Raw genomic sequence first — 26,283 nt, forward strand, 5'->3', positions numbered from 1 at the left:
TCCATGATCAAACAGTTTTTTTAACCATGTCATTTTGTATGATAGTGATTCCCTGTTCACAAAGAACTCATCTTGGATATACAGTATTTGTCGATAAAACACAGAATTAATTGTTGCCATTACCCCTCTGAAAGCAATTCCTTTTTCTAAAAGAAACATCAAAAAAGCTCCTGCTTCCTTTTAACCTGCTATAAAAGACTGAAGAAAATGCTCTCCCATATAAGGAATGCACCCTCCCCAGATTTTTGGTTTTCATAGACCTCTAATTGAAGAAGAAAAACGACATAAGTATACTGTATATGCAGGAGCAAGACTAATAAGGGTTCAAATATACGGACTTGAATGATACATCATACCGTGAAGTGATCAGACTTACAATTTTTGACTGGTGGACAATAAAACAGGTTAAAAAAAATTCCATAGATGAGGCATATCTTTAAAACAATAAAAGATTACAAAAGAGGCAAAATGACATTAAATATTTAGTCTTGTTTTCTGAGAAATCTAACAGAATTTAGTGAGCTTTGTGCTTAAAACAAGGAAAAACTATTTACCAATGGGGTAAGAAAGAAAAGTTGATTTAAAGGGAAAAATCAAGTTGCATATAGTTTTTTCTTGTTTTTTTTTTTTTTTTTGCCAGATTACTGTTTTGAAATTTCGATATTTTAGTGGAAAATATATGTAAAAAAAAAAATACTCAATAAGTGTAACCTAACAATGCCCCAGAAACCACTTTGGAAACCCAAGTAACTGCATAGCAACACACTCAAAACCACCCGGAACATCTTAGCAACCACATAGCAACGCCTTGGCAACCACCCACAACACCTTAGCACAGTGGTTCTTTGTCACAATAACAACATTGTTCTGTTATTTTATGCATGCTTTGTGTTACATAAATATATTAAACATTTGAATTATGCCTATATACTTTCAATACATACAAAAGAATAAAAATGTATACTGCTGCAGGACAAACCCCAGGACATGATCAAACTGCAAATTGCAAAATTGGAGACATTTTACACTGTATAGATATTTTCAATAAAAACTAATAATTGCAAGAATTCATTCCTGTGAATGGAAATCTGCCTCAGCAGTATCGATAAAAGCATTTTTAAACTCCAGTAAACTTCCAGTAATAATAAATGACTGTGATTGGCCCATCCTGGCCAGCGCTGAGAAAAGTAACAGGTACCACGTGACAGTGCCATCTTCGTGTTGTTTCGGAAGCGGTCCTCTGGACAATAATTTACTCCTGATTAATGACGGAAATAAAAACGGACCTGAGACCAAAGCCGTTACGTGGTGTCCCTGTGTACATGCCTAAGCCCACACCAAAAGGTCCACCAACTGCCCCTCTCCACACATTATATGTTATTGAAGGGCCAATAGCGGTCGCGGAACACTCTCTACGGCAGACGATCGCCCCCTCCTGCACATCTCCCCGTCAGAAAATTCATTCGTGCTTTATATTTAAATTCTTCTGAAGCCATTCGATAGTGCTGTGTGAGGAACAGACCGAAATTTAAGGATCAATTAATCTTTTCCCCCATTTGAAACTGGTGCGCGCAAGACATCTTTGTTTACATGAGCGCATCTGTGTGCGCACCTGACACTTACTAAACACTTTGGTCTGTGGAAAGCTCCACACAGGGAGCGCTGCGGTGCCTGGCGAAGTTTAAACAAGGCAGGAGAAAAGGTAGAGAAAAAGAGATCGCGCACACTGGTTCTTGCGTGTATTGCCACTAATTTTGGTGAACGTGTGTGAAGTGATTTGAGAATGGGTGGGTCACGCGCCCCCCACCCCCCACAGGGCGCGCCCCACACTTTGAGAACCACTGCCTTAACATCATAGCTGCAAATTTTGCACGAGCAAGCAACACTCACATTTTCTTAATTTTCTTCATATGTAAAAATCTAGGCTAATTTCTGCTATGGCTGTAAAAATAGTGACATTTCCAGCCTATCATTTGCCGTTAAGTCAATTTAATTTAATGGAGCTATGTGAGCAGACTGACTTGTGGTTTCTCTTCTCTTGTTGATTATGAAATTAATCTATTTTCTGCCATACAATCATGTCTCGTTTCATAAGAACTCAAATGTGAATTCTCTAGTGGGCCCTTTCACAACATTAAGTATAAATCATTTTTAGTTTTGTTCCTTTATGACATTCTAAAATAAACAAGACTAAAACAGCCTTCTCTCTCTCTCTCTCTCTCTGAATTGTCTCTCTATATTGTTTGGGCTAGCAGGAAACCAATGAGAGCTTTTGTAGCATTCAGATAAAATGAGAATGGATATAATGGAAAACAGAATGTGTTCCTTTGGGGCAATGAAGGAGTCTCCTTGCTTCTTGATCTGTATCTTAGACAAAGCTGTGTTTATACAACTACTTAACAGATGAATGCTTTTATACAGTTGAAACAGCACCATTATGATTTGATTCATTAATGATGCACACATATTTTTAAATGCAGGCGTATGGCAGAGATTGATCATTAGAGGTCTTTGAATGGTAACAAAGTCTTGTCTAAAAGTTAAAAACAACTTTTTAAAAATCTGAAGTTTGAAGGTTATTTATGTTTTATGTATTGGTTGTTAAAGGTGCTCAGCGGCTGGTCTGGTGGAAGTTCCAGAATGGATAAATCACTATGAGTGGTTGCTAGACAGTTGCTACAGTGTTTTAGATGATTTCTAGTTAGTTGCTAAGCAGTTGCCAATATGTTCTGAGTGGTCACTAAGGGTTTAGAATTGGTTGCTAGACAGTTGCTAGGGTGTTTTGGGTGGCAGCTAGACAGATAGGATGGATATGGATGGATGTTTTACAGTTTTGATAATTTGTTGTTCACTATGGAAAAACTATAAGTCTGATCAGTTCGAAAAATAAATCATACTAAGTCAGAACAACCTGAAAGACTATTGCCGAGGCCAAAAAATTGGTCAATATTTGGTATTTTTAAATTATCAGTATCGTACAATACATTTTCCTGTTTGGCCGATTAGTTTCTTAAAGGGATAGTTCAACCAAAAATGAAAATTCTCTGATCATTTTCTCACCCTTATGTCATGCCAGATGTTCATGTCCTTCTTTCTTATGCAGAACACAAAGATGTTTAGAAGAATATCTCAGCTCTGTAGGTCCATACAATGCAAGTGAATGGTGGGCAGAACTTTGAAGCTCCAAAAAGCATATAAAGGCAGCATGAAAGTAATCTATACATCTCCAGTGGTTTAATCTATGTCTTTTTAAGCAATGCAATCACTTTGGGTGAGAAACAAGTCAATAGTTAAATCCTTTTTTACTATAAATCTCCACTTTCACTTTCAGAATGTGGAGAATTATAGGAAAACATTATTTAAATATAGATCTGTTTTTCACCCACACCTATCATATCGCTTCTGAAGATATGGATTTAACCACTGGAGTCATATAGATTATTTTTATGCTGCCTTTATGTGCTTTTTTGAGCTTCAAAGTTCTGGCCACCATTCACTTGCATTGTATGGACCTACAGAGCTGAGATATTCTTCTAAAAATCTTCATTTGTGTTCAGCACATATGGGATGGCATAAGGGTGAGTAAATGATGAGAGAATTAAAATTTTTGTGTGAACTATCCCTTTTTAGCAATGACGGCGCCGAGAGTCACCTGCTTGCACGTAAGGGGCCATCTGAGATATATAAATGACCAATCAAACTTTGTTTTGTTTATACGTGCCATCGTGTTACGTTACACGACATGATACATGCCATCGTGTTACGTTACATGTGTTACATGACGTAACACACGTTACACCGTGTTACGTGCTACCTTAACCACATAGTTAATAATAACAGTATTGTATACTATTAAAACCCTAACTCAATCAATAACAGTATGTTGGCCTTGTCAAGTCAGCATAATAATTAACTCACAGGCAATTGCACTTTACAATGCATTCACAAGCTTCATCAGTATTTCATGATATCTGAGATGTTGTTTACACATTATTTCTGAAATGTTATGATGATGAAGATGATGACCCTTGTAGATGTTGTTGTTGTCATTGGTCATCACTGTAGGGGTTTTATTGCGTATGAGATACCATCAGCAATTGTTATGTTGCTGAAGGGAACCATTTCCTCTTGAACCTCTCTGAAAGGCAGGAAAATGAGATGGGAATTCATGGTGGGATAAGTGCCAGCAGAGGAAAATCTGACAGATATATTTTGCCATGATTAACTGAGCTACCATAGTTAGTACCATTGTATTACCATCTTAATTTGGAAATGGTTGAATATTGTGTTACTTACCACAGGATTATTTGGTCTCACACCATAGTTAAGAGGTTATTTTTCCACTAAGAAAAAGTACTATCGTATTGCCATGGTTTTTGGACATGAACCATGATAAATACTAGTATTTTTTGAATATGTTTAGGTATGGTAATACTAATGGTATTCTAAGTATTTTCATGGTATTTTCTGAAGTACCATTCAAAACCATGATATGAATATAGTATATCATTTAGCACCATGGTATTACCATCTGTGTACCCTGGTACCACCACAGCAATTTTGTAAGGGGCGGCACAATTTCCGTATACATGTGCTGTATGTTATGTGTGTTTGTTCTCTATACAGGACCAAGAGGACACTTCTGATACATGCCGGTCCATAGATTCACAGGTTGAACATACTTCTCTAAAGAGAGCTCACATTGTCGCAACATAGTCGGTCAGCCCTTTAATCTTCCTCCACACACGCTCTCTGCCCCCTCTCACCCCTGCCATGCCCACCCTACCTGAGGAAGAGGAGGACTCTCCAGAAGAGCTCGAGAGTACGTCCAGCTCACCCTCCAGTGTGAGTCAATCTATATCTTTTAGATTGGGCAAAGGTCCAGTTTTACTTTAGGAAATGTATAACAAGAGTAATTCGACAGTCTAAAGCTGTGTGCTATATAATTTTTTGACTTTATGTCTTGTCGGAGACTCACCCTGACAGATGCTGCAGGTTCTCCGATACATTTTGCGGTGAAGTTTTGCAATAGGCAACCCAAATTCGAATTGGGCTTGTATGTTGTTTACCAAACACCAGTTTACCAGTTCATTTACCAATTGTTTGATCTTTTTCCATTGGACAAAATTCCAGTCTAGCTTTTTTAGATGTTTTTATAGGAATTTAAGTTTCAGATATCATCCAAACCCATTTTTAATGGAAAATTTTAGAATGTGGATATGGAATTCTACTGGTTTCAAAATGTAATGTCATGTTAAACATCTACGAATGTCTCTCTATCAGAGACTAAACCTATTACACCAGTAAGAAAAAGCTTCAGGACAAGAGCAGGATTTACTGTTCTGTTTTTCTTTTGGAAACCACAGACTGTTTTAACATCAAAGCCTGTCAGAGGTTATAGTTTAATTATAGCTATTGTTATTCTTGAGTTTGCAGAATCCACTCATACAGTGAGGTTGAGACTCAGATAAGACCCCTCGTTAAAATCATATTAAACTTCAGTAATCTAATCCCAGACTAAAGACCAAACAATGAAAGGCCAAACTCCTAACTGAACAGCATCAAGGAGCAAGTCAGTACTGCATGACAGCTCTTAAGACACTTGTTGGTACTGTGCCATGTTAGAAATCTCTGTCAGTGACTACTTCCTGGTGGCATTTAAATAATTGTACTCATAGCACAGTGAAAAAAAAGATTTCTTTTTAAATTTACATTTATTCATTTGACAGACTTAGTGCTGTTCACAACAAACACGTTTCTGCATCCATCTGCACTGTTTTTTAATTGTTTTTCTATATAAACATGCACTAGACAGACACCTTTGACCACTGCGCCACATATCACTGTTTTTGTGCATGAGCACTATGTTTTTAAGATGACATGTAAGAACTTTAACTTTTAAAAACATCACCTGCAAGTCACCTGCATTCTGTTCCATTCATTGCACGGCATCTAGCTTTTTTTAATGCAAGAACGAATTCAGTCTGAACGGTCCCTTACAGTGTATTTGAGATATACAGGTGCATCTCAATAAATTAGAATGTCGTGGAAAAGTTCATTTATTTCAGTAATTCAACTCAAACTGTGAAACTCGTGTATTAAATAAATTCAATGCACACAGACTGAAGTAGTTTAAGTCTTTGGTTCTTTTAATTGTGATGATTTTGGCTCACATTTAACAAAAACCCACCAATTCACTATCTCAAAAAATTAGAATATTTTGACATGCCAATCAGCTAATCAACTCAAAACACCTGCAAAGGTTTCCTGAGCCTTCAAAATGGTCTCTCAGTTTGGTTCACTAGGCTACAAAATCATGGGGAAGACTGCTGATCTGACAGTTGTCCAGAAGACAATCATTGACACCCTTCACAAGGAGGGTAAGCCACAAACATTCATTGCCAAAGAAGCTGGCTGTTCACAGAGTGCTGTATCCAAGCATGTTAACAGAAAGTTGAGTGGAAGGAAAAAGTGTGGAAGAAAAAGATGCACAACCAACCGAGAGAACCGCAGCCTTATGAGGATTGTCCAGCAAAATCGATTCAAGAATTTGGGTGAACTTCACAAGGAATGGACTGAGGCTGGGGTCAAGGCATCAAGAGCCACCACACACAGACATGTCAAGGAATTTGGCTACAGTTGTCGTATTCCTCTTGTTAAGCCACTCCTGAACCACAGACAATGTCAGAGGCGTCTTACCTGGGCTAAGGAGAAGAAGAACTGGACTGTTGCCCAGTGTTCCAAAGTCCTCTTTTCAGATGAGAGCAAGTTTTGTATTTCATTTGGAAACCAAGGTCCTAGAGTCTGGAGGAAGGGTGGAGAAGCTCATAGCCCAAGTTGCTTGAAGTCCAGTGTTAAGTTTCCACAGTCTGTGATGATTTGGGGTGCAATGTCATCTGCTGGTGTTGGTCCATTGTGTTTTTTGAAACCAAAGTCACTGCACCCGTTTACCAAGAAATTTTGGAGCACTTCATGCTTCCTTCTGCTGACCAGCTTTTTAAAGATGCTGATTTCATTTTCCAGCAGGATTTGGCACCTGCCCACACTGCCAAAAGCACCAAAAGTTGGTTAAATGACCATGGTGTTGGTGTGCTTGACTGGCCAGCAAACTCACCAGACCTGAACCCCATAGAGAATCTATGGGGTATTGTCAAGAGGAAAATGAGAAACAAGAGACCAAAAAATGCAGATGAGCTGAAGGCCACTGTCAAAGAAACCTGGGCTTCCATACCACCTCAGCAGTGCCACAAACTGATCACCTCCGTGCCACGCCGAATTGAGGCAGTAATTAAAGCAAAAGGAGCCCCTACCAAGTATTGAGTGCATATACAGTAAATTAACATACTTTCCAGAAGGCCAACAATTCACTAAAAATGTTTTTTTTATTGGTCTTATGATGTATTCTAATTTTTTGAGATAGTGAATTGGTGGGTTTTTGTTAAATGTGAGCCAAAATCATCACAATTAAAAGAACCAAAGACTTAAACTACTTCAGTCTGTGTGCATTGAATTTATTTAATACACGAGTTTCACAATTTGAGTTGAATTACTGAAATAAATGAACTTTTCCACGACATTCTAATTTATTGAGATGCACCTGTATATTTTATCATTATGATAAAATCTATATCCTTTTTGCATCAAACCCATGACCTTGCTGTTGCCTGCATCATACTGGGGAAAACAGTGGGCTTCCAAAAAAAATTATATTTATATTCACAAGTAAATTGTGGGTGAATATGGCAAAAACAAAAAAAAATTTTTTTTTAATTGTCACTTAAGTTTTCAATTAAAATAGTGTTAGTTGTACACTCAAAAAATATTTTAGCCTATTTTTAAGATTTACGCATTTTAATTTCATAACAAAATTCCATCAAATTGAACTGTGTAATTAACAAATTTAATTAACAAAATTAAATGACTAAAACATCAAATATTAATTTTGTAAAAAATGTTATTAAAGATTACTCTTCTCAATTAAATGGAATTTTGAATTAAATTGAAATGCATAAATCTTAAAATATTTTTTCAGTGTTATTTAGTGTAAACGAATATGTAAATATTTTTTAGGTTTTATATATATACAGGTATATGTATATATTATTTTATATATTATTTATTTCAGAGTTGCACTCTATTTTTGAAGGGATTTTTCTGATACAACTGAAACTTAGTTGTAATGCTGCACTTTTCATACTACTGTCTCCTAAAGATGAATCATTTACGTTGTATTCTTCCTATTTTTGTAAGTCACTGTGGATAAAAGCATCTGCCAAATGAATAAATGCAAATGTATGTACAGTTGTGCTCAAAAGTCTGCATACCCTTGGACAATTGGTAATATATGTACCATTTTTAAAGAAAACACGAGTGAGCAGGCAAAACACATTTCTTTTATTTCTTATGGGATTCATATTCAACTGTAGGTTATAACAGAATGGCACAATCATAAAACAAAACATGGCAACAAAGAAAAAAATGAAATGACACCTGTTCTGCATACCCTTAGTTCTTAATACTGTGTATTGCCCCTTTAGCATCAATGACAGCGTGCAGTCTTTTGTAATAGTTGTCTATGAGGCCCCAAATTCTTGCAGGTGGTATAGCTGCCCATTCATCTTGGCAAAATGTCTCCAGGTCATACAAAGTCTTTGGTCGTCTTGCATGAACCGCACGTTTGAGATCTCCCCAGAGTGGCTCGATGATATTAAGGTCAGGAGACTGTGATGGCCACTCCAGAACCTTCACCTTTTTCTGCTGTAACCACTGGAGGGTCAACTTGGCCTTGTGCTTAGGGTCATTGTCATGCTGGAAAGTCCTAGAGTGTCCCATGCGCAGCTGTCATGCAGAAGAATGCAAATTGTCTGCCAGTATTTCCTGATAACATGCTGCATTCATCTTGCCATCAATTTTCACAAGATTCCCCATGCCTTTAGAGCTCACACACCCCCAAAACATCAGTGAGCCACCACCATGCTTCACAGTGGGGATGGTATTCTTTTTACTATAGGCCTTGTTGACCCCTCTCCAAACATAGCACTTAGAGGGGCAGTGGTGGCTCAGCAGTTAAGGCTCTGGGTTACTGATCAGAAGCTCAGGGGTTCAAGCCCCAGTACTGTCAAGATGCCACTGTTGGGCCCTTGAGCAAGGCCCTTGACCCTGTCTGCTCCAGCTTGGCTGGGATATGTGAAAAAAAGAATTTCACTGTATATGTGCAAATGTATAATGTGTGATAAATAAATAAAAAAAAATTTTTTTTTAATTATGGTTGTGACCATAAAGCTCTATTTTGGTCTCGTCATTCCAAATTACAGTGTGCCAGAAGCTATGAGGCGTGTCAAGGTGTTGTCAGGCATATTGTAACTGGGCGTTTTTGTGGCATTGGTGCAGTAAAGGCTTCTTTCTGGCAACTTGAACATGCAGCTCATTTTTGTTCAAGTATCGTCTTATTTTGCTCCTTGAAACAACCACACCGTCTTTTTCCAGAGCAGCCTGTATTTCTCCTGAGGTTACCTGTGGGTTTTTCTTTGTATCCCGAATAATTCTTCTGGCAGTTGTGGCTGAAATATTTCTTGGTCTACCTGACCTTGGCTTGGTATCAAGAGATCCCCGAATTTTCCACTTCTTAATAAGTGATTGAACAGTACTGACTGGCATTTTCAAGACTTTGGATATCTTTTTATATCCTTTTCCATCTTTATAAAGTTCCATTACCTTGTTACACAGGTCTTTTGATAGTTCTTTTCTGCTCCCCATGGCTCAGTATCTAGCCTGCTCAGTGCATCCACGTGAGAGCCAACAAACTCATTGACTATTTATACACAGACACTAATTGCAATTTAAAAAGCCACAGGTGTGGGAAATTAACCTTTAATTGCCATTTAAACCTGTGCGTGTCACCTTGTGTGTCTGTAACAAGACCAAACATTCAAGGGTATGTAAACTTTTGATCAGGGCCATTTGGGTGATTTCTGTTATCATTATGTTTTAAAAAGGAGCCAAACAACTATGTGATAATAAATGGCTTCATATGATCACCATCCTTAAATAAAAGACAGTTTTTTTGCATGATCAGTCATATTTTCAAAATCAATGCCAAAATTTCACAATTTCTGCCAGGGTATGCAAACTTTTGAGCACAACTGTATATATATATATATATATATATATATATATATATATATATATATATATATATATATATATATGTATATATATATATATTATACACCGATCAGCTACAACATTAAAACCACCTGCCAAATATTGTGTAGGTCCCCCTCGTGCCACCAAAACAGCACCAACTATTCTTCTCACCACAATTGTACAGAGCGGTTATCTGAGTTACCGTAGACTTTGTCAGTTCGAACCAGTCTGGCCATTCTCTGTTGACCCTCACATCAACAAGGCATGTCCGTCCACAGAACTGCCGCTCACTGGATGTTTTTTGTTTTTGGCACCATTCTGAGTAAATTCTAGAGACTGTTGTGTGTAAAAATCCCAGGAGATCAGCAGTTATGGAAATACTCAAACCAGCCCGTCTGGCACCAACAATCATCCATGCGATTATCTAATCAGCCAATCGTGTGCCAGCAGTGCAGTGCATAAAATCATGCAGATACGGGTCAGGAGCTTCAGTTAATGTTCACATCAACCATCAGAATGGGGGAAAAATGGGCTGGTTTGAGTATTTCTGTAACTGCTGATCTCCTGGGATTTTTACACACAACAGTCTCTAGAATTTACTCAGAATGGTGCCAAAAACAAAAAACATCCAGTGAGGGGCAGTTCTGCTCTTAACTGCTCTTAAGTTTGCTAATATGTGTTTCTTATGTACACTATACACTCATAGTTACAGAAAACATCAAAGTTTACAGTGAGTCCAAAAAAAGGGGGGAAAAAACAAATGAGTACATAATTCTGAATTAACTGAACATGGACATTTAGCAAAGTATTTTGAGCTCTGCAGAATAAAAAACATGTGATGCAAAATTTAAAACCCTCAGCCTCAGTACTCTCCAAGAATGTGACCCAAATATTGCAGCTAACCAGTGAAGCAAACCTGTGTTTCTTTTGCAGTATGCACCAGTTGAAAGCAAGGTGGTAACTGTAACCATGACTCCACCAGCCATTGTACTTCAAAGACAAGTCAGCAAGCAGGAGCCCTGTCCTCTAGAGAAAGCAAGGTATCGATGTCTGAGATCCATTGAAGTACCAAAAAAATAGCAAACTTTTAAATGAGTCCTTAAAATTCAGTTGATTATAAATTCAAGATTTATACATTTTATAATAAAGTTAATTATTAAATGAACAGTTCACCCAAAAATGAGGATTCATTTACTCACCCTCATGTTGTTTAAAATCCGTATGACTTTGTTTCTTCCGTGTAACACAATAGGAGATGTTAGGCAGAATGTTTGTCTCAGTCAACTTTCACTTTCAAATTATTTCATTGTGTGGAAAAAATAAATAAATGGAAATGAATGGTAACTGAGGCATTCTCCTTTTGTGTTCACGGAAAATAACAACATAAGAGTGAGTAAATGATGACAGAATTTCCATTTTTGGTGAGCTATCCCTTTAAATTCAATCTTTATATAAGCAGTGCATCAAGCAAGCTCGGTTTGTATGTTATATTATGTCCCTAACTATAAACAATTTCCATTTAGCTGAATGTAAATCTGTTCAATTATGTTGAGAATGTTTCGGTTTAATGTTTGTTTTTAATGTGTGTCAGACCACATAGCCCTAGACCTCGCCTCTCCCGAAACTCTGCATCCTTGAATCCAATCACCACATTGGGTATGTTCAACTACTTCCTTAAATGTTTCCACATACTGTTTTGAAATACAGTGGGTCCAGAAGTATGAGACCACTAGTGGAAATATGCAGGGTTGGGAAGTTACGGAATACATGTAACGGCGTCACGTATTTAAAATGCAAAATATAATTAACTGTATTCCACTACGGTTACAATTTAAATAATTTGTAATCAGAATACAGTTACTTTCAGAAAGTATTTTGATTACTGAAGATATTACTTTGCATTTTATTGTCATTTGTTTCATTTTATATTTGGACTATTCAGCTGGTCAATATTTATGCTTTTAAATTAAGCGATCTGAGGAGAGTTTGAACCACGGGTATAGTGAAACACTTAACTTATGATTTGTTACATTCATATGAGCAGACAGATGGCCTTTCATATTGTTATGAGTGAAAAGGTGGCACCATTGAGGATCTATAGCAACAAAAAAAGAGTTAGAAATGCTCTGACAGATGAAATATAAATCCTATAAATACACGATTACAAGGCTATATGGTTTGTCAATTTTTTATTCGGTTAGGGTATTTTTACAAGAATAAAGGATGCTTATATGAGAAATACTAACCAGTGTAGCCTGTAGCATCATATAGAAAGCTACAAATAATAGATTTGTATTAACAGAATCCACAAACGATCGAAGATGTTGTTGTGTACACTATGTGGGGTTTTGAAGTAAGTTAAGAACATCAGAAATAGTTACCATGTGACTATTTCTAAGTTTCCATGTGAAGATTAAGTATTATGTCAAGGTGAAATGGTATTTCTAACCTTTAGCTGCATATGTTACCAGTCGCAATTATATTTTATAAGGAATTCTATCTTTTTCTTCCTCTAGTAAGACCTTTGGTGCAAATTGGTGCAAAGATATACTTCAAAAATATTACTGTTAATAAGAATTTTTGCATTTTTTTCCTGCTAAAAAAACAAATTGAATAAATCCTTAAAATAAATGTACTTGAGAAGATACACTGCATAAGATATTTAGGCTATTTCAGAGCATGCATTTTTTATATAAGTGTATTTTGTTTTACTGTACTGGCAGAGTTTTTTTTGTTTTGTTTTTTTTTTCACATTTTTCACTTGTTTATAGTCAAAAACCATTGAAAAAAATCTGCCAATGCTGAAGAAGTAATCTAAAGTAATTAGATTACATTACTGACGATGAGTAATCTAAAGGAATATGTTACAAATTACATTTACTTAAAAAGTAACCCTTCCAACCCTGGAAGGTTTTGCATTTCTCTAATGTAATACAAAATTTCCATTAAGACATTTTATTATCAGTATAACAATTTGAGAGAAAAGTTGAGTTGCATGTATTTCAGAATTTCTTTTTTCCATACTGGCAGTATGCACTCAGGCCGGCATGAACTCCACAAGTTTGTGCAAAATTTGATGATCCATGTTATCCAGCATGTTTGGAGAATTGTTAAAGTCACAGATTTGCATATATTTCAATAGAACCTAAAAGTTGTGCAGATGCCATAAATAGATGTCATAACTTTTCTTTGCTTTACATTTTACAAAGTCCAAAACCTTCTCTGTTGTTTCCAGATTTAAATGGGATTTTAAATCACAGATTTTCAAAGTGGTCTCAGACTTTTGGACCTCACTGTGTGAGATATAGCTTAAGGGGGTTGGGGTGGGATTGGCGTATATTACAACCGTGCTTAGTTTGTGTGTGTTTGTGTTTAAGATGATGAGGGACACGTAATCGATCTGGTCAAGGATCAGCTTCCTGAGCTGCAGTTATCTGCAGAGGACCGTCAGAAGAATCTAGAGCTGCTAGAGGAGGCCAAGAAAGTCAGCGATCGCTTCCTGCAACGTAGGGGCAGACGATCCACCTGCAGTCTTACTGAGTCTCCTACAGGTACAACAGCAGTCCTACTATCTGCTATCTATCTAAGACTAGTTCTACTAGACCTGTCTTTAGCAAGCATCACTGTTGCTGTCACTTATTATTATTATTATTTATCTGCCCAAACTTGGTCACATAACTTAAGCACTTTGTAAGTTTGTACTATAAACATGAATGATACCTGAAATCTGTTCTAAGCAAACAGACTTCTCCCAGGGGATAGAAAAAGAGGCAACAATATCCCATAAACTTGCATTAAAAGAGGAAACCAAGCTATCTAGGGAACAATATCATAGAAGGCTGGGCTCTTAAGCAATGCTCTAGCAGCCACCCAGAACACCCTAGAAATAACCTAGCAATGCTCTAGCAACCACACGGAATATCCTAGCCACCACCCAGAACACCTTAGCAACACCCTAGCAATTGCATAGGGATACACTAAAAGACACTCAGAACTCCTAAACAACTCCATAGCAATGCTCTGACAACCACTCAGAACACAATGGCAACCACCTGCAACATCCTAGCAACCACTTAGAACACAATAGCAATGCCTTAGCAACACCCCATAACAACCTAATAACCGTATGGGGACACACTAAAAGACACTCAGAACTCCTAAACAACTCCATAGCAATGCCCTGGGAACCACCCAGATCACCTTAGCAAATGCATAGGGACACACCAAGAAACACTCAGAACCCCTTTGCAACTCCATAGCAATTTCCTGACAACCACTCAGAACACATGGCAACCACCTGGAACATCCTAGTAACCACTTAGAACATCCTGGAAATGCCCTAGAAACCAACCAGAACACAGACCGCATAGGAACACAATGAAAGACACTCAGAACCCCATAGCAACTCTATAGAAATGCCCTTTCATCCACCCAGAATGCTGTAGCAACCACATAGGAACACACCTAAAGAGACTTAGAACCCCTTAGCAACTCCATTGCAATGCCCTGGCAACCACCCAGAACACCCTAGAAATCACCTGGAACATACTATCAACCACTCAGAACACACTAGCAATGCCCTAGCAACCACCCAAAACACCCTAGTAACCACATGGGGACACACTAAAAGACACTCAGAACTCCTAAACAACTCAATAGCAATGCCCTGGCAACCACCAAGATCACCCTAGAAGAGCCATGGCAACCACCCAGATCACCCTAGCAACTGCAGAGGAACACACTAAAAGACACTCAGAACACATAGCAACTCCACAGCAATGCCCTGAGAACCACCAAGAACACCCTAGCAACACCATAGCAACCAACCAGAACACCCTAGCAACCGCATAGGAACACACTAAAAGACACTCAGAACCACTTTGCAACTTCATAGGAATGCCCTGACAACCACCCAGAACACCATAGCAACAACCTGGAACATCCTAACAACCACTCAGAACACCATAGCAACCACTCAAAACACCCTAGTAACACCCTAGAAACCACCCAGAACACTCTAGTAATGAGGAGGTAACTCCATGTGACTCTACCGGGCTAATTTGGTTGCTTAGGAGACCTGGCTGGGGTCACTCAGCATGCCCTGGATTCAAACTTGCAACTCCAGGGGTGGTAGTCAGTGTCTTTACTCGCTGAGCTATCCAGGCCCCAGTCATATTTTCTTAAGAAATGTTAAAAGTATAGTTTTTTATTGTAAAATAATTATTTAACAGTGATGGGAAATTGTATTTATGTATTAACAACCAAGAAACAATTCTTGTAGTGATAAATGTTATTGTTTTTGGTGGGATCTTGAAATGTTTATTTCAGAAGCAGCTTGTTATTTAAGCTCTTGTGACTTCTTTGCTTATCAGACTGTAAAATTGTGTCCATGTCCACAAATGATTTGAGCACCAGCCAGAAGTCCTCCTGTATCCTACACGCACACTACAGCATACTGACCTGAGTGTATTCACAGCTCGTTGTTAGAGATAAAGAGAAGAGATATCCAACGTTTTAAACAGTGATGTTTTATGCATGTCCTAAAATGGATAACAATGTCTTTTGGTTGCAGCCCTCTCACCAAACCCAACGCCATGCTCCTCCCCCATCCCATCCAGAAGCAGTTCCCTCTCTGCACCGCTAGGTACAGTACCATGCTCTCTGTTTTCAGTCACATGTTTGCCTGCAGAGTTTTTTTCAAATTCGGAAATTGTAGATCTAAGATGAATGGTTTTACTGTTTTGGTCCACCAGGTCCTGAGGTCACCACAACTCCTCCTGCAAGTCCCCAAGTCCCCCACACAACTCAGGTGAGTGACATTAAATAATATATCTGGTTGGCTGGTCTTAGCTGGTCTCCCAGCTTGAACAGGCTGGTCAGGCCAGCTTGTTTTAGAGGGGTTTTGGGCACTTTTTAGCTGGTCTGCCTGGAGACCAACTAGACCAGTTTGCCAGAGTTGGAGACCATCTTAAACCAGCTAAGACCAGCAAACCATCTTAAGTGGGCAGTACAGTTTATACAAACACTACAATATGCTGCACGAAAAATCTGAAGAAGAGAATGAGTGGAAATAAATATTGCTTGTGTATGTGGTTAGCGTTTGCAGGTGCCTTCAACCCATGACCATGGGGACACAAGTAAACTAGAACAGCAGGTTTGTATAACAGCCCTTAAAATACCTTTTTCCTTTATTTCTCATTTCGATCCATCCTCTTCCATGCACTAAAGCCAAAAGCAATGAATGGCCATGCATTACAGTGATTTCACAGATGATTCTTGGCCACAATGTATAGCAGAATGCCTAAAACCCCCTTAACTGTGGAAAAATCAATGTAATATGTGGGCTTGAGTGGCTTATTGCTTTTATAAAGCAGCGACAACAGCAATATAATAAAAGACAACAATGAACAGTTACATTTATTCATCAACATAATCAAAATAAACAATTTAGCTAGTAATAACCGAAGTTCAGCCATGCAGCTGACTATCACCACTATGTGGTGAAAGCTGATATGTTCTTTGACTTATCTATAGCAGTTGACTCTTTCACATGTGACATATTAAGCCAATCAGCTCGCATGGTGTAAGCTGATTGGTCCTCTGACTTGTTATCAGGTAGCCAATCAACTTCCGTCTCACTCTCTTTCTCTAACATTTAAATGGCTCAGTTTGGCAGATAAGCTGGTTTCTCTGCAGTGCACTGCAAGAGCTTTTTTTTTTTTTTCTCTGAAACCCACTTCCACCCCAGCTTCTGCATGCCTAGATCTTCTACATGAACTGTTTGCAATGTTTATTTGTACAGCAGCATGTAATACGTGTTCGATGCAGCATGTCTTGTGTTTTGTCTAATTGTGCAGCAGCATGTCCACATGCTAACTCAGTATGTATGTGTATTTTCTAGCAGTAGCAAGCTCTGTACTTGCTCTGCAGCAGCAGCAGTATAGCAGATCTACTCCGCCAAGACCTATATCATATCAATATGTCATACCCACATTCACATGCTAATTCTGCCTGGACTGAAATATAGTTCATTAGTTTAACTAGGTTTTTTACAGTTGCCAAGCAACTTAGTAATGTGCTGCATTAATATGGAATTTAATTAATTAATGTGCAGTCACAAGCATGTGCGATCACAAGTGTGCATCAGTTTTATATAATGCCTTCAAACAGATCTATCTGAATTTAAGGGGCATTCTCTGCAATTAAACAGCTGAAAGAGTCTCTCTGTGTTGCTGGTTTGAAGTAGGAGATGTATCAGATCACTGTGTGCACAACTAATAAAAATGCAAATTTTTGATATCTGGAATTTGGTTGGAAATTGCTTCTTGTGGCAGTGTTAATTTTAGATATCTGTAATGTGATTGTAACTAGTAAGAATGCCCTTAAGGAGAGGTCGACCGATAGTGGATTTTGCTGATGCTGATAACTAAAGTTTGTGAAAAAGGCTGATAACCGATTAATCGACAGACATATAGGCTACAAGAGTCCAAAATAAATAAAATTACAGATGCAGTTCATTGTTAAACCAAAATCCCAATAGTAACCAGAAAGAAATGAAGATTTGGTGCATAATGTGGGACTTTTAACAGTAAACAAGCCCAAAACACAAGGGGCTCTCATTTTAAAACGATGGAGACTTGGCTTAATATTGCATTAATATTACCAGGGGTTATTTTTACAGGCCGTTTTAAAGTAGGTAATACACGCTGTAATTTTTATCAGCGCGGTAAAGTGCAGTCCGGAAAAGGTGCGGAAAAATTGCTGACATGACCAATTCGCACTGGACAAAAATTACTGAGAATCTCTGGTAATTGTTACAGTACCCCACGTCCATAAATAAAACTAATCCCGTCCGAATAGGGCATTAGATATAGATTTAAATATAATGTAGCAAATCCCCATGAGATGTCAGTGATTGTTTTTATTTTACCTCTAGAGACTGCTGTTATACTGTAGGACCTGTTATACTGTTAACTGTAGAATCCTCTAGGGCCGGCCACAAAAGAACATGGAAGAATTAAAAAAACCCTGCAACTATCGGCATAGATTTTTGCTGATAAGTGATAGTTCCAAAATGCAACTATCGGCACCGATTAATTTGTAAAACTGATATAACGGTCTACCTCTCCTTTTAAGATATCTTTAATTACACTTCAGTTTAATTATATCTGCAATCCATTTTCAGATATCTAAAAATAACTTTGCCACTAGTGAAAACCAAATTCCAGATATCAAAAATGAGCATTTTTACTAATTCACTAGTAATTCAATTGTTTATGTCAGGAATGGGCATTTGCACTAGTAACAATGTTATTTATTTATTTATTTATAATTTTTTTATTATTATTATTTTCTCCCCTTTTCTCCCCAATTTGGAATGCCCAACTCCCAATGTGCTCTAAGTCCTCGTGGTGGCTTAGTGACTCGCCTCAATCCGGGTGGCGGAGGACGAATCTCAGTTGCCTCTGTGTCTGAGACCTTCAATCTGCGCATCTTATCACGTGGCTCGTTGAGCGCGTTACCACGGAGACATAGCGCGTGTGGAGGCCCACGCTATTCTCCGTGGCATGCACGCACAACTCATCACGTGCCCCACCAAGAGCGAGAACCACATTATAGCGATGTGGTATTTTTATGATATTATATTAAATATGATATTTTTTTACTAGTAAGGAATACAAAGCTGATATGAATATTTGGACTCCCAAATATAATTCAGTTACAGATATCATTAACTGTAATTGTGTTTTGAACTGGACTGGATGACAGATCATTATTAAATTCTTTTAGTAAAAATACAGTAAAAAAAAATGTTTTTTCTATAGTTGAAATTCTATTTTTGATAACATGAATGGGTATATCTGCAAGTAATAACATCATATTGAAATTAAGAATTAAAGTTTTTACTAGTACAAACTGCAAACCTAATTACTGATGTAAAAAAAAAAAGATTTTCAGTGGGCCTGGGTAGCTCAGTGGTAAAAGACGCTAGCTACCACCCCTGGAGTTCGCTAGTTCAAATCCCAGGGTGTGCTGAGTGACTCCAGCCAGGTCTCCTAAGCAACAAAATTGGCCCGGTTGCTAGGAAGGGTAGAGCCACATGGGGTAACCTCCTCGTGGTCACTATAATGTGGTACGTTCTCGGTGGGGCACATGGTGGGTTGAGCGCAGATGCTGCGGTGGATGGCGTGAAGCCTCCACACGTGCTATGTCTCCATGGCAATGCACTCAACAAGCCACGTGATAAGATGCGGGGGTTGGTGGTCTCAGACGCAGAGGCAACTGGGATTCATCCTCCACCACCTGGATTGAGGCGAATCACTACGCGACCACGAGGACTTAAAAGCGCACTGGGAATTGGGCATTCCAAATTGGGTGAAAAAGGGGAAAAATCCAAAAAATATATATATTTTTCACTAGTAGTAATTCCTTGGTTGACATCAACAATTAGCATTTTAACTAGTGAAATTGAATTATAGTTATCAACTGCTCTCTTGTTCCTGGACTTTCTCAGAGCTTTACGAGACTCGTAGAGTGGATGCCCAGTGACAAGCGAAAGGTGTCCTCTGGTACTTTAAGCCCGCGATATGCCACCGCTGTACCAGCCAGAGAGCCCACTGTGGTTCAGAAGGAGAACCCAGTCCATCAGGGAAAGAACTCTGAACACACAGCCCAGAAAAAAGAGGAGACTCCTGGCTGTGGCATCAATCAACCGCCAGCTACAGGGGTAGCCAAACCCGTCCCCCGGCCACCCACTCAACAAGCCCCATGTACGGCCGAAATCAAAACAATAGGAGCTTTCCCACCTCTAATGAGAGCCGTCTCCTGGGACACAGTGGGCTCCATGAACATGAAGAATGCAGCTCCCAAAGGAGAGGAGTGTCTCTCATTCCCTGACAATTCAAGGGAGTCGCTATTTAAGTCCCCCGGGTACAAGGACTTCCCTGTGCTACCCGGGAACGTTCAGAAATTGTCCAAATTGCGTGAGGTAATCCTTTGTTGTTTTTGGCCAACCAAATTACCATGCTGTTTCAGTAGTTTAATGTTTCTTTTATGGTTTCCTTGAAGATTTGAGCCGATTTGGGAGCATGTGTTGTGGGAATGTTATGTCCTCTATTTAGTAAATGCAGTACTCGTGAAAATTGGTTCATGGTTTTCATTTGAACATTTTCTCCCCCTCCAGGAGCACAAGCTGATACGCATCCAAAGTATCTCGAGTTCAAAGCTTCCTGACCTGAGTGAAGCAGCTGAGCAGGAGCGAGGTGATCCTTCGTTGTCAAAATTTGCTGTTTGTGTTTGTGTTTCAATAAACTAAAGGTAGTATATACAGTACACCCATTTAATAGATTCAGGTGCACAGCTACAAATTAATACCCTAAGAAAACAGAGAGAAAAACACTGGCACACTGCTAACATTCTAGTTTAATGTCAATGTTTTGACCCTGAATGGGTCTTCATCAGGTCAAACAAGCTAACACTTTTTGATTTGTTTGCTTGTTTTACCTAATGAAGACCCATTCAGTGTTCAAACTGGAACACTAGCAGTGTGCCAGCATTTTTCTCTGTCTTTACTTTTGTGTTTTACATATTGCTGGTATAGCGATTGTTAAAGGAATGAGCTCTTTCGACAGTAATGGTGCCATGTCTCTCAGTTTGTAATAACAAACAAAAAAATGCAGTTTACATTGATGCACTTACAATTGAAGTCTACCTGTATGTGGCAAGACATTCCGGTGGGTTTAAAAGCAGAAATGCAGCTTGTATTTTTGTTAAAGCACTTATATGAATAAATCTGTATAGAAATGTGTGTTATTTAAGTTGTAAAGTTGATCTAAAACATCTATAATATCATAAAACCATGTGTGTGGATTTTTCTTTATGTAAACAGTCCATTTCTGGTATCCTTGAGCATATAATGCAAAATGTACAGGGTTTTCTAGGTTTACATACTTTTGAAAAAATATGTATTTTAACATTTATTCTGGTGTATTACCTTTCTCCATAGAATTAATTGTAAGCGCATTACTTTTTTTAATACTATTTGATACTTTTTTATTAATATATTTATTTATATAATAGGGGTTAAGTGGAAATTTAATTTTCAGCAGGTAATTTTTTTAACAGAGCTTAAAGGAATAGTTCAACCAAAAGTAAAAATGTGTTCATCATTTACTCACCCTCATGACATCCCAGATGTGTATGACCTTCTTTCATCTGCTGAGCACAAATAAAGATTTTTAGAACAATTTCTTGGCTCTGCTTGTCCATATAATGCAAGTGAATGGGTACCAAAACTTTGAAGCTCCGAAATGCATATAAAGGCAGCATAACAGTAATACATACGACTCCAGTGGTTTAATCCATGTCTTCAGAAGCGATATGATAGGTGTGGGTGAGAAACAGAGCAAAATGTAAGTTCTTTTTTACTATAATTCTCCACTTTCACTTTCACATTCTTTTTATTTTCTTTTTTGCCGATTCACATTCTTTGTGCATATTGCCACCTACTGGGCAGGGAGGAGAATGTAAAAAAGGATTTAAATATTGATCTGTTTCTCACCCACACCTATCATATCACTTCTGAAGATATTAATTTGGTATATATATATATATATATATATATATATATATATATATATATATATATATATATATATATTGGTACACATTCAAATGCCTTGTGAGGACCTACAGAGCTGAAATATTTTCAAAACAATCTTCATTTGTGTTCAGCAGAAGAAAGAAAGTAATCTAGGACGACATGAGGGTGAGTAAATGATGAGAGAATTTAAATTTTTGGGTGAACTATCCCTTTAACTTGTATTGAACCCTGAACATTCTTTTAATAATAACTGGGCAGATTTTATAAAATTCTACATTCATACTGCCACCTTTTGGGAGATAATCATTTACCCATGATCCATGTGTTTTGCACTCTTCATATAGTTTCTGTGGCATTAATTTGAAATGTAACTATATGTTTACACCACTTGGTGGCACCATGTGTGTCACAATTAAAAAAACAAATAGTGCTTTTAATCATTCCTTTAATAGTTATATTGAATTTGCTGCTTTAAATGTTAATATGTTTATCTCTTAGGTCCACCCTCTCTACTCACAAGTTCTCCTAGTGAAGAAGAGATGAAAGAAAAAGCTGACGCTATGCCCAACATTTCAGACATCATGCTTCACAAACTTAAACCGCACAGAGGTTTATCTGGCTGGTGCGCATTGTCATAAAACCATCAATGGATTGATCAGTTCTCAATAATAATACCAATTATACCATAAAAACAGTCTTACAATCGTAATATGTTTGTTTTCGTTCTCCTGTCCCCCTCTTTTTTGTTTTGCAGTGCACCTCCGCTCTCAGAGAAGGAAGCTGAGGTTTGTATTTTCCTGAGTTTCATTAAACATTGTGACACACTCCTTCAGAATCTGTGGTTTGTGCCAGCAAAAGAGAGGAGGATAAATCAGCCCACCTACTAGTAAAAGTTGGATAAACAAATCCCCACAGAGGGGAAATCATAGCTATTTTAATCAGGTTAGCTTTTTAATATATAGTATTTAGCCAAAGAAAATACAATCCAGGGTGTTGAAATTAGTAGGTTGTTACAGACAGCTCCACTAAGGCAGAATAGTGTTTTCCAGAATGTGCCTGTTTTGTTATGTATGTGAAGGCCATGGCACTGTCCGTTCTCCTGAGCCTGGTGTTGGACATGGTAATTTAATGGGCTTTAGTGAGTTCCTGTCCCCTGCGAGGAAACAAAAACATGCCTTTGTGGATACAATCTGCTCCCAGGATGACGCTAGTGAGGGTCAAGGGCTGGACGTATCTTCCTCTCTAATATTCAGACAATACTTGCTGTTCTGCTGCTGCACTCTTTGATCCTAACCGTAAAGTTCTCATGCTATTACTGCTTTTTACAGCCCTTCTCCAGTTAGATCCAGCACTTAAAAGGACAGATTGTTTTCATTAGCTTAATAATATGGTATAGGTTTGTATGTGTTGGAAAAGTGCCATTTGTACCTGAAAGTTTTAGCAAAGTGTTTCTTTTTTTTTTTTTACTACTATCACCAATCCTATATATGCATTTACAGTTAAGTACAAATAGCACAATAGTACCAATGTAGTTGCAAAGTACCAATAGTTATTTATCATTACTACAGTATATGCATTATTTCAACCCAGTCACAGTAAGCTTGCAATTCAAATAAATGAGGAAATTATTTTAGTTGATAGTAGTTCTCAAAGTTAAATTAAAGTTCTGAAAGATCAAACGATTAATTTTAAAGCGGGAAATGCAGAGGGTTGAACTGAAAATACCTTAAGCGTTTTAGAGAAAAATACATAAACAGTGATGATATTATTACATGGTATATGCTATCATCCATGGTATACAACATTTTAATTTTAATTAAAGGAAAATTTTGGTAGATGTAATGTAAATGTAATGGGGATGAATGGGGACATTCAAACTGCTACCTAGTCTCATAGAATAAACTTTACTATAACCACATTTATACTACAATGTACATAACACAAGATGTGCCACAACAACTGTGCGTTTTATTCACTTTCTCACAAATCGTGGGTACTGTGACTGTTTATGACTTTATAAACACTTATTTTTCATTCTGTCACTCACATCCTGCTATGTAATGATATCGAAACACTTTTACTCTAACGCATCATTTGAAAAACGCTACATTTTAACGCTTGCATTACAGACCCACCTACATTTTCACACGTATTCCAACATGATTAGCTTCCACACAAGCTCACCTCATAGAGAGATTGACTTTCGACTCTGAGACCGAGCCTCGAGCCCAGCCACCTCAATCTGGGTGGCGGAAGACAAGTCTCAGTTGCCTCCGCTTCTGAGACCGTCAATCCACACATCTTATCACGTGGCACGTCGTGCATGACACCGCGGAGACTCCGCATGTGGAGGCTCATGCTACTCTTCGCGATCCACGCACAACTTACCACGTGCCCCGTGATGACAAGCGTTTTTACATCGACAAGAAATTTCACAGTGAATTTCTGCATCTTGTCATTGAATGGCAAATTGGTGTCTCTTAGTGTGGTTGATAAATGACGTGTTGCTGTCTTATTCCTGCAGAACACCTTTGTGCAGCTGTCACTGGCATTTCGCAACGACAATTACACGTTGGAGTCGCGGCTGAAACAGGCAGAAAGAGAGCGCATCCTGACTGAGGAAAACACGGAGAAGGAACTGGAAGAGTTTAAATGCTCTCTAAAGGTTAGCAGGGAATGTAAACCGAGCCAACAGTCCACAGAAATTCAGAATTGAATAAATTCAGAATTTGCTCCCTTTTAATTCATGAGCTGGAATTTGAATTGAATTGGCCACACCCCACAGGATGTTGAATTGGAATTTGAAATGGAATGACAGGAAGAGGAATTTACTGAATTACAGTTCCAAGAAATTCAAGTCACACAGCAGAGAAATTTCACTAGTCCAACACAACAACAAAATTGGAAAGAACGGTTAACTTCAAAAGGGCTGATCAGACAGTATGTGTTTTTTTTTAATAGGAAAGCAAGATGCAGAATAACAAATGAAACAGAATGCAGTTGTCTTGAGGCACATTTTTACTTGACAAAAACAGTAAGGCATGGCACAGTGGTCAATTACATAAAGTGCTTATGGATGCAAAAATTTAAACTGAAATGATTTGATATCATGAGAAAAAGGCACCACCAACAGCATTAAAAAAAAAAAAAAAAAAAAAAAAAAAGAGCATCAAAAACTACCAGAGGTGAAATAACATGCAGGATTTTCACAAAGTTTAATTGCATAAGTTAAATTTAAATGTACAGTATATATATATACTATAGTATATATATTACATTTCTAAATATAAATCCAAAGAAAGATAGCATATGCCCTAGACTACACTACTGCTGTAGGTGTTCTGTTTAAGGTTCCAATCTTGTAAGCTTTAGGATGGGGAATGACGTGTTCTTCCACCATTGTCCATAAAATGAAAGTTAATTTATTAAAGGAATATTCCGGGTTCAATACAAGTTAAGCTCAATCAACAGCATTTGTGGGATGATGTTGATTACCACAAAACATTATTTTGTCTCGTCCCTCCTTTTCTTTAAAAAGAGCAAAAGTCGAGGTTACAGTGAGGCACTTACTATGGAAGTGAATGGAGGCAAATTTGCGGAGGGTTTAAAGAAAGAAATATGAAGCTTCTGTTTTCTCATACTCATATTCTCATGTATTATTTGAGCTGTAAAGTTGTTTCAAATTGTCTATTTGGGTTTTTTGACATTACCATCATGGCAACAAAGGTGTAAAATTGGATATAACTTTACACAGAAAAGGTTAGTTAACAATTTTATCACACTAAAATCATGTTAATATGCATATTGTTTATGGCTTGTAGCTATACTTTGGAAACAGTATTTTACCGTTTACGAACTGGCCCCCTCCTTTGTAAGTGCCTCACTGTAACCCAGATTTTTGTTTCTTTTTATATAAAAAAAAAAAAAAAAAAAAAAAAGAAAGAAAAAGGAGTAAATGCATTTTTGTGGTAATTAACATTGTCACAAATGCTGTTGATTAAGCTTAACTTGTATTGAACCTGGAATATTCCTTTAGCTTTCTATAGGTTTCATACATTTCTACTGGTTGCATTTCAAACACTGACTATTAATCTGATATTTCTGGAAATAACCCATCTGTGTGTATAATAGCATGTTTATTGTTATTGTTGTTGGTGTCCCATTCCAGAACACTTCGTCACTGTGGCTGAATGTCGAGCAGAGGGAGTTTTACCAGCACCTCATAGAGACGGTCACTGTCTTACATTGCCTGACCAACCGCCTCTCCAGCAGGGCTGAAATGGTGGGAGCTGTCCGACAGGTAAGATGGACGTCATAGCTGAGATACACTTCCTGTCAGCCACCGAGGGTCCCTCTCTGCACCCCATTTGAACTTTGCAGCAGAAATGTATGACGAAAGTGCTCTTCATTTTGTTTTCATGAGAAAACTGGCCTTTGTCTTCGTGGAATAGAGAGGGCACGAGAATGTTTATTTTTCAACAGATATGTTTGTGATAGATTTAGCTAAGTGTTATGCTTGCCCTTAGGTTAATATT

General features: G+C 37.9%; 1 protein-coding gene across 6 annotated transcripts in view; it reads left to right on the forward strand.

Annotated features, from left to right (window-relative positions):
• Positions 1–26,283, forward strand: part of LOC127412660 (inositol 1,4,5-triphosphate receptor associated 1-like) — a 44,176-nt gene that overhangs the window by 8,466 nt on the left and 9,427 nt on the right. For 5 of the 6 annotated variants that reach the window (XM_051649244.1, XM_051649235.1, XM_051649209.1 and 2 more), the window contains 13 exons: positions 4,627–4,845; positions 11,080–11,186; positions 11,738–11,802; positions 13,524–13,697; positions 15,719–15,790; positions 15,900–15,955; positions 16,244–16,300; positions 19,661–20,134; positions 20,330–20,408; positions 22,247–22,370; positions 22,503–22,533; positions 24,273–24,413; positions 25,917–26,048. In XM_051649244.1, the coding sequence (XP_051505204.1) occupies positions 4,774–4,845; positions 11,080–11,186; positions 11,738–11,802; positions 13,524–13,697; positions 15,719–15,790; positions 15,900–15,955; positions 16,244–16,300; positions 19,661–20,134; positions 20,330–20,408; positions 22,247–22,370; positions 22,503–22,533; positions 24,273–24,413; positions 25,917–26,048 (1,584 nt within the window). In that variant the 5' untranslated portion in view covers positions 4,627–4,773. The remainder of the gene's footprint in view (positions 1–4,626; positions 4,846–11,079; positions 11,187–11,737; positions 11,803–13,523; positions 13,698–15,718; positions 15,791–15,899; positions 15,956–16,243; positions 16,301–19,660; positions 20,135–20,329; positions 20,409–22,246; positions 22,371–22,502; positions 22,534–24,272; positions 24,414–25,916; positions 26,049–26,283) is intronic. The other variant, XM_051649252.1, reaches the window with a different exon arrangement.

This window comes from Myxocyprinus asiaticus, chromosome 2, assembly GCF_019703515.2.
Source record: "Myxocyprinus asiaticus isolate MX2 ecotype Aquarium Trade chromosome 2, UBuf_Myxa_2, whole genome shotgun sequence".
In the NCBI taxonomy this organism is placed as follows: Eukaryota; Metazoa; Chordata; class Actinopteri; order Cypriniformes; family Catostomidae; genus Myxocyprinus; species Myxocyprinus asiaticus.